General features: G+C 39.6%; 1 protein-coding gene across 3 annotated transcripts in view; it reads right to left on the reverse strand.

The window, feature by feature from the left end:
- FGD4 (FYVE, RhoGEF and PH domain containing 4) overlaps nt 1-14,863 on the reverse strand; it is a 172,926-nt gene that overhangs the window by 56,806 nt on the left and 101,257 nt on the right. For all 3 annotated transcript variants that reach the window (XM_067536055.1, XM_067536056.1, XM_067536054.1), the window contains exon 3: nt 2,275-2,458. In XM_067536055.1, the coding sequence (XP_067392156.1) occupies nt 2,275-2,458 (184 nt within the window). The remainder of the gene's footprint in view (nt 1-2,274; nt 2,459-14,863) is intronic.

The raw sequence follows: 14,863 nt of genomic DNA on the forward strand, positions 1-14,863 counted from the left end.
AAATTCATCCTGTGGTGTAATGAGAGTCAGTTAATCCATCCGGTAGCATGTAGCTCCATGGCATTTCCGGTCTTTTGTTAAACAGGTCCCACAGTAGGTCACTGACAAACTGGATAACTCTTAAAGCAAATGGAAGAGTAAGAGTAGCTTTTCTAAGGATACCATACTGTTAAAGAATTCTGAGAATATTTGGGAGAATGCTAAAAAGCAAAACATAACAAACTGGGGGACCTAAGCTGAAAGAGTTCCTGTAAATCCTCCAACACTACGTTTCCCCTTTCTCTATTAGTAGCTGCCATGGCAGTGTAGCTGTGAGATGAGGGCTCCAATAGATTAGAGGCTCCTTTTTCCTACACAGATCAAGCTCATCACCTGTGTGATAATCTTGATCTTCTAGTAAACAAAGAGTTCCCTTGCAGCACTGGACTTCTTCTGTCTTCAGATGCATTCCCCACCCTGAAGGCCAAATGCTAATGACATTGGCCCTAGATTAGTGATGCATAAATAAATCAGACATTTTGTGTAACTAATGTTCCTTCAAAATGTTGATGCTTTTGAAATACTTAAAGGCCATAGCCAGTGCCATCTATACCCACTACACAACTCTTGCTGCTTCTAGAATTGCTCCAGTCTGAGGTTTGACAGCTTTCTGAAAGGTCACTGTGTATAATATTTATGACCATTTATCCAATTGTTTAAACAAAGAGCTACCTGGGGTTTGTTTTCATTTGATACATCTCCTTTTAGGTCGAAGGTAACACTTGAGATTACATTCACTTAAAACTTACTCCGTCTTCTGATGGTAGTTCTTCTAGACTTTTTTTTTTTTTTAAACTTATGTTCACACATCCTATCTTAAGTAGAGGAATTGACCTTTCATGTGCATACAGGTCCACAGAAACCTCTTGGCACATGGATATAAAAATTATTATAGTTTTAGAAATAGGTTTCTTCTCACTGCTTCTAAGTGAGTTTTCAGAGCATTTAATTCCTTCATGTACATTTTGATTTGAAAAAATGGTATATGAAGAAGTTTTAGTGAGCGTAAATGTCATCACGGCTGATATTTTTCAGTATTCTAAATATTTTCCTGTGCTCTGCAGATTTGGAAAATGAACAGCGGTAATTTACTAGTTCAGTACAACCAGAAAGTGAAACAGTACCATCAACAGAAACATGAAAGTGACCCATTTAGTTTACCTATTTAAGCTGAATGATGTATGGAAGGGTAAACCAACATAAAAGGTCGAAAGACAAATTAGGATTTCAAATTATTCCACTTTTTGTAACATGAAATGTTTATTAATAAACACAAAAGGAGTTAAAAATACCTGGACACTTCCATTTTAAATATAATATTTATTCCAAACTATGAACATTTTTCAGGATGTTTTAAATCAGCAGCTCTCAACCTTTCCTGACTACTGTAACCCCTTTCAGGAGTCTGATTTGCCTTACAACCCCCAAGTTTCACTTCACTTAAAAACTACTTGCTTACACTTTTGTGTTTTTATGTCTGATTTCGTAACGGCATGCTGTTACTGAAAATTGCTTACTTCTCATGTTTACCATATAATTGTAAAATAAATCAATTGGAATATAAATATTGTAGTTACATTTCAGTGTACAGTATATAGAATAACAAACAAGTCATTTGTCCATTTGAAATTTTAGTTTGTACTAATTTTAGTAGTGCTTTTATGTAGCCTATTGTAAAAGTAGGCAAATATCTAGATGAGCTGATGTACTCCCCAGAAGACCTCTGCATATCCCCAGGAGTACATGTACGTTTTAAATCATGCAAATTCTTTGTTTCACTTCAGATTGTACTTGAGAAAATATCCTTGTAAAAAGTGTGTATTCCAAGGCCTAAAAATTGTTAACTTTCAATCATTAATTATTAATATTATAAAACAACATTTACAAGTATTAGGCAGATCACCACAAGTTAGGCTTGTTTAAACATGTTATTTCTTTTAATAAAATACTGCAATTAGACAATATATTGTAAAGCAAGAAGTTCTGTGTTGTGGCTAATTCTGCAGAGAGACCAAATATTTATCATGGGCATTACTCTGCTCCCATTTAAATCTGTAGCAAAACTCCCATTGACTTCAGTGAGAACAATATCTGATTCTACATAGAGAGTTTCACAACATATGCCATTCGTTTTTGCAATACATTATAGTTCACTAATCTGCACACAGTGTTGTTAAAAGAATTAGGACACATTACTCGTTACCCTCTACTTTAGAAAGAAATCATGTGCCTTACCTGCCTCCTTCAAAACGACTGATGAGATCGGACACCTTGCTAGGTTTTTCCTTTGAGACACAAGAAGCAGAGGTAGGTGTAACTTCCTCCATTCTTGGTTGTGCACTAGGTAAAGCTTTCCGTGTAGGGGTTTGATGGGTGATGGATAAAAATGAATTCTGCAGATGTATTGGCTTTGGAGGCACTGTAAGAAAAACACATCAGCTATTGCTTTGCATTGCTAAAACGTAGGTAGACTGACAGAAACAGAGATTCCAGGAGGGCCAAGAAAGGTTCTTTGAGCTTACCTAAATGTAATGGTTCTCTTACCAATTTATAGCAGATTTCAATATTTACTGTATGCTGTCAGACATCCAGTTAGTTATTGGACAGAAGCCAGCTAATGTCCTATTTTAACAAGCTAATACAATTGCTTTATAGAATCTACTGCAGATGAAAGGACAGCACTTTTGATCCCCAGAACCAGAGGTTTTACCCAGAAGAAAAACTAGTATAAAGCCAAGATCTAGCTATGCTGAAGGGCAGAGGAGTTATTTCAGTCACCCTTCGCTAATAGAGGTTTAAAAAAAAGGGGGGGAGGGGGCGGGACGGAGGGGCTCAACAAAATTTGGTCCACTTTGATTCAGGAAAACTTCAGTTCTGGTTGCCCATTATCAAGAGACTGATCTAAGGCTAAAGTCTATGAGCCATCTTGTCTCTTGATGTGAACAGGTGGCAGCTCCATTTATTTCACTGGACCTGTGCCCATTTACACTGGCTGACAACATGGTCTATGTAACGAATTTAGGTTTTATACAAACCTTTATAGATGCTGACCCTTTGACATCCACAAAACAAAGTACAATAGAAATGACTGCTTGGATACTAATAAAAAATCCAGCAAGCCCCGCCTTTTGATCACCCCCTTTCTATTACACCAGAAAAGAGAGAAGCTTTGCAGAACATCAGGAAGGTTGGGAGGGGGAAATCAGCCTTTGGCAAACCCAGAAGGATGAGTGAGTTCCCAAGTCATGGATCCCTAGAGGAAAATGCTCTGTTAGCACCTCCCTTGTTTATATTAATGGTGCTACAGGTCAAGTACCTTCACTAACCAACAGAAGCTCTATGGCAGGGCATAGAAGAGAATAGCAAGAACAGGTAGTTTGCTAGTTATAAACAACTGTTGTACAGTTTCTTAATCTAAAATAAGCCAACATGGATCCTTTCGCTTTCTATAATTTGCCTCACATCCTGGCTTTTCAATCCCCTCCCCAGCATCCCCTGTTCTACAGTGAATTTAGCTTCCCTCCTCCCACCAAAATAGTTAGTGATATCTGCTTACTGTGTCCAGAAATCTTTTGCTCCCTTTCTCTCATCCTTACAATGCCAAGCGTTTCTTGAATTGTTACTAATCAGATCTGGTTTTATACAGCAGTAGCCAGAAGGCAGAAGGCCAGGCTGCATGGGAAGCACTGCCATTCAAAATCACAGCTGCTGATGGTTTTCAAACTAATCTCATCCCTATCAGAAACCACCACCAGCCACAACTGAGTGGCAGTGCTTCCACTGTTGCTCTGAAATGATAGCAGGAAGCAGAGTCATGCAACAAACCTGCTTCTGCGTGGCAAGGAAAGAGATGGGGGGGGGGGGGGGAAATCACACGTAACAACCCCACAAAATTAGTTGTGGGGAAGAGGGAATAACAAACATGGAAAATTGTCTCTCTCACACACACACACACACACACACACACACACACCCTCCCTCCAATAAAACACGACTCCCACGATACCACCAAAAGGGGATAGGAGATGGCACAGATAAGGGGTATATGTCACCCATGACTAAGAAGAGTATGCATTCTAGAAGCTACTGATATGTGATACCGTACATGATTAAAAGCCATCCAATTCCTAGCTGCACTGACACTCTCCTTTCTCTGTGAGTCTATTGATTTTGCATGTATTATGCTTGAATATCAGACTTTCAAATTGCAATTATTCACGTGGTTATTAAACAGGGAGAGGGAATCCATTCTTAGTAAAGACTGAAGAGTTAGGTTATAAATAACTATAGTTTAACTGAAGGACAACTAAGACTGGAGGACAAACAGTGCACAGTAATTAAATGGTGAAGACATCATGTAAAGGGGAATCATTTAAGGCAGTTTACAGACATAGCTGGTCAGCCATGAGAGGAAGATCAGATTTTTTCCCCCTTCTTATCAATAAAAAGCTTACTACTAGACCCTGGAACAGTTCCTCATAGAAAGTAGTTGAAGACTTAAAGACCGTTGAACAAAACAATTCCACATACCATACTGTCTGGAACAATCAAGCCCTGGCAGGAAGATGGACTTGACTTAGCAGAGCTTTTTTCATCTATATCTTATATTAATGTATGGGAGGAAATAGTGAATTCTGCTACCAAGAGAGAACTTCACTATCAAAAAGTAGCTTTAGTGACAACTTTAATACAAATAGGAGTGAACGTGTCACTTTACAGATTAAATAACCAGAACCCTTTCTCTACCAGTTTATAACTTCAATCACATCATCAACAAAGGATGATAAAGGAAGTAACGATATACAAAAAAAATTGAAGGATGAGGATCAGAGTAGGAGATGAGAAACTTGTATTATGTATACAACTAACCTCGGCTCTTAAAATTTACATTTAGTAATTAACATACGTCTATGGTCCAAGATATAGACTAGACTAAGAACGGTGGAGATGCCACTCAACTCAGCATGCCATATTTTTAAATGATTGCATTATAATCACTGAACAAGGGGAACAGTTTTCTCACCAGCATTTTGTACAATGAGAGCCTTTTCAGAAAAATTATGTTTGTTCCATCCACCTGCTTGCCCTAATGAAGCACTGTTTTCTCTTTACTGTTCCCCCTCCTCTCATGCAGCTCTCAGAAGGATTGGCAGATCTAGGCCAGTGAGCATCAGATAATTGTCAGAGAGCTGAATAGCTAGCTAGCTGAACTCACAAAAGTGATGAGACAGCTAAAAAAATGTACAGCAGACTGGCTGGGATTGGGAAGAAGCAGGACACAACTGGGTGTGGGCATTCCAATTTCCCTGAGGAAAGTAATGGAAGGAAGGGAGGAGTTTGGGTGGACATAAGACCAGAATTAAAATGATATATAACAACATTTCTTGTGATGCATTTTGTAGAGTAATTGTAATGTGCTTTGTGCCATTGTAGAAACCAATCAGTTTGAAAAGTAATTAATACCAAAGCGAGAATTCATAAAGAATTGCCAGTGTTGAACAAATAGAAGTTGTGTATGTTTGGAGCAGGAAACCCTTTTTTACATTAAATCCTACATCCCTTTTGGGGAAAAATCAGTTTCCAGATCCTTAAACAGACCATGGCCAGAGGTGGCCAGACATCCTCCCAGTTGATAGCAACAACATCAAGCAAAAATCCCGGTTCCACTAGAATTCACCAGCACTGGGACCATCCTAGCTAACTAGGACAATGACAATACTTAAGTACACCTGGTCAACCTGAAGACATTAAAATTTGTCAGTAGCAGGACACACGGGGCATGAAACCAGACAAGCCACGCTAGTCCTTTTAAAGCTAGTTTATTTTCATTGTATATCCTTAATAAACACTGCCTATGAATTTTTCCTGTAACCAAGCACTGTCATTACTGCATGGGAGTCTGTGGATCATAATGGGACATGAACCACATGAGGATCACTGTTTGAAAGCTATTGATAATAAGGATGTAAAACAGGTCATTTAAAAACCTTTCAATAAGGTGAACCTTTTTAATAGGGATTGTGGAAAAGAAATTCTATTAATTCCTTCTTCAATGTACCTTTTGTAGCTATTTAGTTTAAACACAGATTATTTCTCCTGTGTGCATACACCGGGTATCTTGAAGAACAGAGGAAAAGATTGGCCCATTGTGATACACTACCAGATAACTTAAAGTTCTGTTCAACAGTAAACATTTCCCCCATCTTTTACGCTGGGCAACTATGAGCACATCACAGGATGAATGCTGCATATCTAACCCAGAGAAAGTGGCCACTTCAATATACTACACTGACCAAAATAGCTAATTAGGATTTAATATGTAATATATGGCTGTTCAATTTTGTGTGAATAGGTCATGAATAGATAAAGTAGGTGCAAAAGCTGCAAAGAACACTGAAAAATATCTCCAATGCATGAGAGGAGTTCTCTTTTGCTGCAGGCCTCTGAACTTGCCTTGGTTTTTTTCTTGCTTTTACTCCGGGAAGTTTGTGGGATTTTTTTTTTTTTTTTAAATGAAACTTTAAATTTCTCCCTGGCTCACTGATATTAGCCAGAAGATTTGTAGCATCTTGATTCAGTGATAATACAGAAGTTCCAGCACTCAGGAGTGTTTACACTACAGTTCCCCTGGTTGACTTGATCTGTCAGTCATCTCCTTGCATGCTCAATTACCTGCAAGTAAATCATCAAATGAATCTGGTTAAACAGATTCTATGACATCTGTGCCGGAAAAAGCCATGCAGAATAATAGCCTGGATCCAGCAGAGAGGAAAATTACCCCCATCTATTCTGTTCTATATAAGTTCTTATACCATGCTCATCAACTTAGCATCAGACTACCTGTCAGCAGTGCATTAAGCAACATGACAAACATCTGTCATGTGTCACTTCTCTCATGCTCTACCCAGGGGAGAAGAGAGTGCGAAGTGAAGTGTTATTTTGGTAGGGGCTTTTTTGTTATTGTATGTTTTTAAAAGATGTGTTACTATGTGTTTATGTTAGAGAAAGCAAGGTCAAAGGAATGTATTTTGTGTTTGGAGCAGAAGGCAGCAAGGTTTGTGATGGTCCTTAGTGTGACAGACTGACAATATCCTGGATGAGCCTTATTGAATTAAGTTGAACCTTACTGAATTAAGTGTAATACCACTGAGGTCCATTATATTAAAAATCTAAATGTTTATGTACTAGTGTGGGATTGCATGGAACTTCTTTAGCAAGAATACAAGATTAATGCAATTTCTGGGAGATATGAGGAACTCTAAAGGACTTTTTGGAACATGTGTAAAATAGATTTTGTAGGAAATAGTTTGGGGTGAGGAGAATACAAATGATCCACTTGAATCTATCCTTTTGAAGCTCTACCCTGGGGAGTGAAATCAACTGTCTGCTAATTACCTGCTCCTGGAAACGCCAGATAAAAAAAACCCTTGAACCGTATAAAGCAGTGGTTCCCAAACATTTTCGGTCCCACTTCCCCTCCCCAGAGCCACAGTCAGGGGCTGGAAGCTGCAGTTGGGACCAGGAGTGGGGCCGTGGTTGGGGCCAGAGCTGTGGCAGGGGCCAGAGCTGGGAGCGGAGCCAGGACCAGGGTCAGGACCAAGGCCATGGCTGGAGCTGCAGCTGGGAGCTGTGGGCGGGAGCGAGGCTGGAGCTATGACCGGAGATGAAGCTGAGCCCAGGGTTGGGCGGGGCTCTCTCCCCACCCCCATGGGGTCCCGATGTGGCCCCCTGAGCATTCCTTCATACACCCCTCTTTGGGGACCACAGGTATAAAGGATGGACTAAACTTGTCATGAGGGTGCTTGTTTTGAGTGGAAGGTGTGATAAACCTAAAATCATAGGAGTGGCATGGAGCTTTGAAGGACTGCTCCTGCGAGAGCCTGGGTTAGGGTGAACTCGGGTAAGCTTATTAGCAGGCGCGGAGGTTCTTTTGTTTGATTTTAATATCTTTTCTGTGTAGTGCTTCACCTTAAGAATAAAATGGGCTTGCACAGGAAGAACTGTGTGGTCATAACTATGGGCAGTGACATTTATCTGTCTCTGAAGAGATGGCAAGAGAAGCTTGCTTAGGCAGCCTGTCTTGTACTGGAAAGAACAGTGAAGGTAGGGAACTGTGAATCACGTGAGTCCCAACGGCTGTGAAAGCAAGTTACCTAGAAGGGAAAAGCACCCAGAAAAAAGTCAATCGTCCTTTCAGGAAAGGGTCAGCGAAAAGGGACAGGGGAAAATGAATTTATAAGCAGCTGAAGAAAAACTGGCTGGTTGAGCTATGCAGAAAAAGGCAGCTGAGAACCAGAGGAAACTGCAGCTTATAAATTAGCCATATTCTAAGAAGCAGCAGCAGAAGACTAGCCCAGGTGTGCAGAGAACCTCCAGACTGCTGGCAAGGGATCCAGCAGGTGGGAGAATCTTGGAGCCAACTCCCTGGAAAGAAACAGGGCAGAGGCTGACAGACGCAGCAACTGTGTATCTGTCCATACCGAGTACACCACTGCACCAGGAGCTGTAGACAGCCCAAGAGCTACAGCAGGAAAAGCTGCAGGTGGAGAGAGACCGAGTGCATCTAGAAACCTAGCAGCTTGCAGACCAGAAGCAAGAGAGAGCAGATCAGGAGCAGCAGCATCAGTGGAGAGAAGAGGCGCGCCAGTACCAGCACGAGGAACTGGAAAAGGACAAGAAGGGGCACCATCAGGAGAGCCCTGCACGGATATAAAATTTGTATCCGCATCCGATCTGTGATCTGCAAAAATGGTCTGCAGACATCCACAGATCTGCAGGGCTCTAACTATCAGCTCAAGATGGAGAGACTCTGTCAGACAGACCTGAAACAACATCATCAGCTTGAGGCAGAATCCCAACTATACATATAAAGTGATGGGGTCTAAATTAACTGTTACTACTCAAGAAGGATCTTGGAGTCACTGTGGATAGTTCTCTGAAAACATCCAGTCAGTGTGAAGCGGCAGCCAAAAAAGCTGACAGAATGTTGGGAATCATTAGGAAAAGGATAGGTAAGACGACAGAAAATATCATATTGCCTTTTTATAAATCCATGGCACGCCCCCATCTTGAATACTGTGTGCAGATCTGGTTGTCCCATCTCAAAAAAGATATAGTGGAGTTGGAAAAGGTACAGCAAAGGGCAAATAAAATGATTAGGGGTATGGAACAGCTTCCATATGAGGAGAGATTAATAACACTGGGATTTTTCATCTTGGAAAAGAGACCACTAAGGGGGGATTTGATGGAAGGTCTATAAAATCATGACTGGTGTGTAGAAAGTAAATAAGGAAGTGTTATTTATTCCTGCTCATAATACAAGAACTAGGTGTCACCAAATGAATTTAATAGGCAGCAGGTTTAAAACGAACAAAAGGAAGTATTTCTTCACACAATGCACAATCAGCCTGTGGAACTCTTTGCTAGAGGATGTTGTGAAGGCCAACACTATAATAAGGTTCCAAAAAGAACTAGATAAGTTCATGGAGAATAGGTCCATCAATGGCTATTAGCCAGGATGGGCAGGGATGCAAAACCATGCTCGGAAGTGTCCCTAGCCTCTGGTTGCCAGAAGCTGTGAATGGGTGACAGAGAATAGATCACTTGATGATTATCTGTTTTGTTCATTCCCTCAGAGGATCTGACCCAGTATGGCCGTTCTTATGTTATATAAGGAAATGGGGAGCTGGTTGGGGAGCTGATGAGGCCTACGAATTAATAAGTATAGAACAATTCTATAAACTCTGCCATGCAAACCTGAAATCATGTTAACAGGCAATAATCCTAGAGATGTTACGATGGCTGGAAAACTGACAGGTCAGGATATGGATAGTGATCCTGGTTTTGAGAGAAAACCTAATAGGGATGGAATGGGATCAGAAGACAGGAATCAGAGCCAAGCTGAGACTCACACCCACCGGGCAGGGAAACCACCTCCCAGAAACCCTGGGATGGGTGGGGAAATGTGTTGTGCCATATGCAGCATGCAGGGTCACTGCCCACGATGCCTCTACATCCCAGTGCAGTGTGGATAGGCCAGCAATAGCCCAACCTCAGAGTTAACTGTGTGACTGAATCATTCCACAACCTTGGATTGGCTCCTGAGAAGCTGTGTCTCCTGCAGTGACGAGTTTTGGCCTTACTAGGGAACCTTCTGTTCTACCAGAGGAGTGCCATGGTATCCATCCTGGAGCTTTAGGAGATCTTTTAAATCCTCTGGGTCCAAGTCATTCAGCTTCTTGAAGATAAGGACAGATACCTGAAACTTTATTCAAAACTGTATGGGAAACCAGCGTATAGAGCAGAGGACAGGTATGATGGGGCTCACAGTAGCCTGCAAAGCTGAGGAGATGTGCTGCAGCATTTGGCACTAGCTGGAATTTCCTAAGGAATGAAGTCTTCATGCTGAGGTATACTGCAGTGCTATAGTCCAGCTGAGATCATGTATGACTGAGACCAGGTCTTTGTCCAGCAGGGTGGGAGTCTCCTCACCACCTGGAGATGGTAGGAAGCGTCACTCACAGCTGCTGCTATGTGAGAGCACAGTGTCAGTGAGGAATTACTTGAAGATATCATCCTTCAGAGCTACAGCTGTGCAGACACATCTTTGTAAGACAGTTTATTAGAGATGCAGTAAAATGTTTTTTTGGTTTGCCACGTAACAGGACTTAAATTTCATCAGGTATGAAATAAGAACTCATGTGAGATACATCACACAACTGGAGGAAGACAAGCAATCAGCAGACAGACAATCTGTCCTGTTTGCAGCATTGTGTGTGATTAGGGTGCAGCTGGGTCCAGGCTAGGGTTCAGACATATCCATAGTGGGAGCAAGTTCCAAACTGCCTAAAACACTCTGCTCCAGTGACCTTGAGCATCGTGTTTCACCTCTAGCTCATTAGAGAACTTTGCCTCTACCTTTCAGATGAGGACCTTGTTCAGAGTGATCCATGCATGTGTCACCACCAGGCTGGCTTATTTTAATTCACTGTATTTTAAGATAAATGTGAACACAATGAGCAGGCTTCAGATAGTACACAACGTGCTTGCCTGCTTCCTTTATGGTGTACAGCACATCAAGCCCATGCTTAAATTCCTCCATTGGCTCACTGTCAGTTTCAGAAGCTAGTTTAGGGCCTTACCTAATTTTCAAAGCAATTAATGAATCAAAATTTAACAACATTAAATTGTGATCTATGAATTGCTGAGCCTATTTGTTGCTGAAAGGAGTCGTTAGAGAACAAGAATGATCCTTTTATCTTCACTATCTTAGAAAGACTAACTTGTGTTCTGCTTAAAATGAGAGAAAATAGTATAACCAAAATTGAGGGGGAAAATGTTTATATTGGATTCTGGATTGGATTTATATTGGATTATTATATTGGATGATTTATTCACTTGCTCTGGCTGCATCAGGACTGGTATGTAACGAGTGCTTAGTTTCCAAAGATTTACACTACTTTTTCAGACAAAAACCAAGTAACTTCACTAAACAAAGACAGGTTCAAGGTCCAGGGTTAGTTTCAAATCCGAATCTTGGGTAATATGTAGGACTGTGGACATTCTATACTTTAATAAACGGTAAATATATTTTCCAAAACAGACTTGATGAATTAAAATGCACACCTGACTTGTTATTTACTTCTTGTTATAACTGTGTCCTACATTTTGGTAGGTTAGATTAATCACTAAGTGGCAATCATCTATCAACAGCAAAGAAACTGGCATTACAATTCAGGTCTATGATCTTATTTCCTTTCATCATAGGCAGACATTTAAGGTTGGCAAGACTAAAGCAACCTCCCAAAAACAATTTTGAAAAACATTTCCTGCTGGGACTGAAAAAAAGTGTACCATACCAATAAACTAAAACTACCATACTGTTAAAAATTTAGCTTCTGAACTGAGTAATCCAAACAATTCAGGACACTGGAATGGTTTTCGTTCACGTGGATATACCTCATTCCATTCCTTGTCTTTGCCTTCTTGCTTTTTATGAACATCCAAGGCCAATTAAAAAAACGTTTAAGATAATTTTGATACCTTGAATGCACTCAGAGAAGCAGACAGAGGGAGAGAGACATAGTAGGCCCCGAACACACCAGGCCCAAAACTACTTACAACAGCGTTATTGCTTTTTATCTGCAAATCTGTACTTCTCAGCTTACAAAAATATTGCTAGAAGTGGTCCTTTCTAGAGAAGGTTCTTCTAAGATAAACACATTGGAATCATGGCTCGGATGAAGCAGCATCAGCAACAAAAGTACCTGAATTAATCATGTTTACTGCTATTCAACAGGCAGATGATTTTATAATCTACAATAAATTACTACAAATCGGTGTTTAAGAAAAGTCACTATTTTTATAGATTTCCTACTTCTCTTCATCCATTAATTTTTAGGATTTTTTTGTTCTTGGGAAATAACTAGGGCTGTCAATTAATCACAGTTAACTCAAGCGATTAATTTGTTTTGAGTTAACACAATTAAAAAATTAATCGTGATTAATTGCACTGTTAAACAATAATAAAATACCAATTTAAATTTATTATAAATATTTTTGGATGTTTTTCTACATTTTCAAATATATTGATTTCAATAGCAACAGAATACAAAGTGTACAGCACTCACTTTATATGTTTTATTACAAATATTTGCACTGTAAAAATACAAAAGATATAGTATTTTTCATTTCACGTCAGATAAGTACTGTAATGCAATCTCTTTATCGTGAAAGTGAAACTTACAAATGTAGATTTTTGTGTTACATACTCCACTCACAAACAAAACAATGTAAATCTTCAGAGCCTACAAGTCCACTGAGTCCTACTTCTTGTTCAGCCAAATTACTAAGACAAAACATGTTTGTTATATTTACAGGAGATAATGCTGCCTGCTTCTTATTTACAATGGCAGTTGAAAGTGAGAACAGGCATTTGCATAGCACTGTCGTAGCCGGCGTTGAAAAGTATTTACATGCCAGATATGCAGAACATTCGTATGCCCCATCATGCTTCGACCACCATTCCAGAGGACATGCTTCCATGCTGATGACACTTGTTAAAAAAACAAAATGCGTTGATTACATTTGTGACTGAACTCCTTGGGGGAGAATTGTAAGTCTCCTGCTCTGTAGTATTATACGCATTCTACCATGTATTTCATGTTCTAGCAATCTTGGCTAGCGACCCAGCACTTTTAAGAACACGTTCACTGCAGATTTGACAAAATGCAAAGAAGATACTAATGTGAGATTTCTAAAGATAGCTACATCACTTGACCCAAGGTTTAAGAATCTGATGTGCCTTCCAAAATCTGAGAGACGAGGTGTAGAACATACTGTCAGAAGTCTTAAAAGAGCGACACTTAGATGCAGAAACTACGGAACCCCAACCATCAAAAAGAAAATCAATCTTCTGTTGGTGGCATCTGACTCAGATGATAAAAATGAACATGCATCAGTCCACGCTGCTTTATATTGTTAGAGAGCAGAACCCACCAACAGCATGGACACATCATCTGGAATGGTGGTTGAAGCATGAAGGGACATACAAATATTTAGTGCATCTGGCGTGTAAATATCTTGCAACGCTGTCTATAACAGTGCCATGTGAACGCCTGTTCTCACCACTTTCAGGTGACATTGTAAACAAGAAGCGGGCAGCATTATCTCCTGTAAATATAAACAAACTTGTTTGTCTCAGAGATTGGCTGAACGAATAGGACTGAGGAGAGTTGTAGGCTCTAAAAAGTTTTATTTTTTTTTTATATTTGAGTGCAGTTTTTTTTTAACGTAATTCTACATTTATAAGTTTAACTTTCATGATAAAGAGATTGCACTACTGTACTTGTATGAGGTGAATTGAAATACTCTTTTCTTTTTTTACAGTTCAAATATTTGTCAAAAAATTAATAAGGGAGCACTGTACACTTAGTGTTCTGTTGTAATTGAAATCAATGTTTGAAAATGTAGAAAAACATCCAAAAATATTTATTTAAATAAATGGCATTTTAACACAATTTTTTTTAAATTGTATGATTAATCACGATTAATTTTTTTAATCTCTTGAGCCCAGAAAAAACCTTAAAACAAATTTTTTTAAGAAGTTTTCCTTCCCCAAATGCGAGATTAATTTAGTATTTATGAAAAGTGGTGGAGCGACACCTCTAGAGAGTGAATTCCCCATTTATCCCCAGTACAGGCAATATCAATGCCAGTTTCCACTACAGCAATGTGCTTCAACCTAACCTGGATGGGTATTCTCTTAGGAAGACAGGATCAGTCTCATACTCTATTTTTGAGTCTCCATAGAGAAATGAAAGGTTACTAATTATCTCAGAAATTGCTGTCACAATTGCCACTGTGGACACATCCATTAGGAAGTAAATGGAGATCAGTTTATTTCTTAAATGTCAGAAGTTTTGGATTGCAGCGACTTTTGGTCACTATAAACCTTAGCTAAATATTAACCAGTGACCTAAAGGTGAAAAGCTCTATATCCCACTATCAGTATTCCCAGCTCTGACATTTTTGTATACATGGAAATGTATACATCACAAAAACACGGTTTGTGTTTTATATGTTCTAACTCAACTTGTAGCTAAGAAATCACAGAAATGTAGGACTGGAAGGGATCTTGATAGGTTATTTAGTCCATTCCCCTGCACTGAGACAAGACTAAGATAATCTAGACCATCCCTGACATATTTGTCTAATCTGTTCTTTAAAACCTCCAATGAGGGAGATTCCACAACCTCCCTTGGTAATTTGTTCCACTGCTTAACTACCTTTAGAATTAGGAAGTTTTTCCTGATGTCTAACCTAA

The sequence above is a fragment of the Emydura macquarii genome, unplaced genomic scaffold (assembly GCF_026122565.2).
Source record: "Emydura macquarii macquarii isolate MOO-44397 ecotype Brisbane River unplaced genomic scaffold, CSIRO-AGI_Emac_v2 contig_3530, whole genome shotgun sequence".
Taxonomy (NCBI): Eukaryota; Metazoa; Chordata; order Testudines; family Chelidae; genus Emydura; species Emydura macquarii.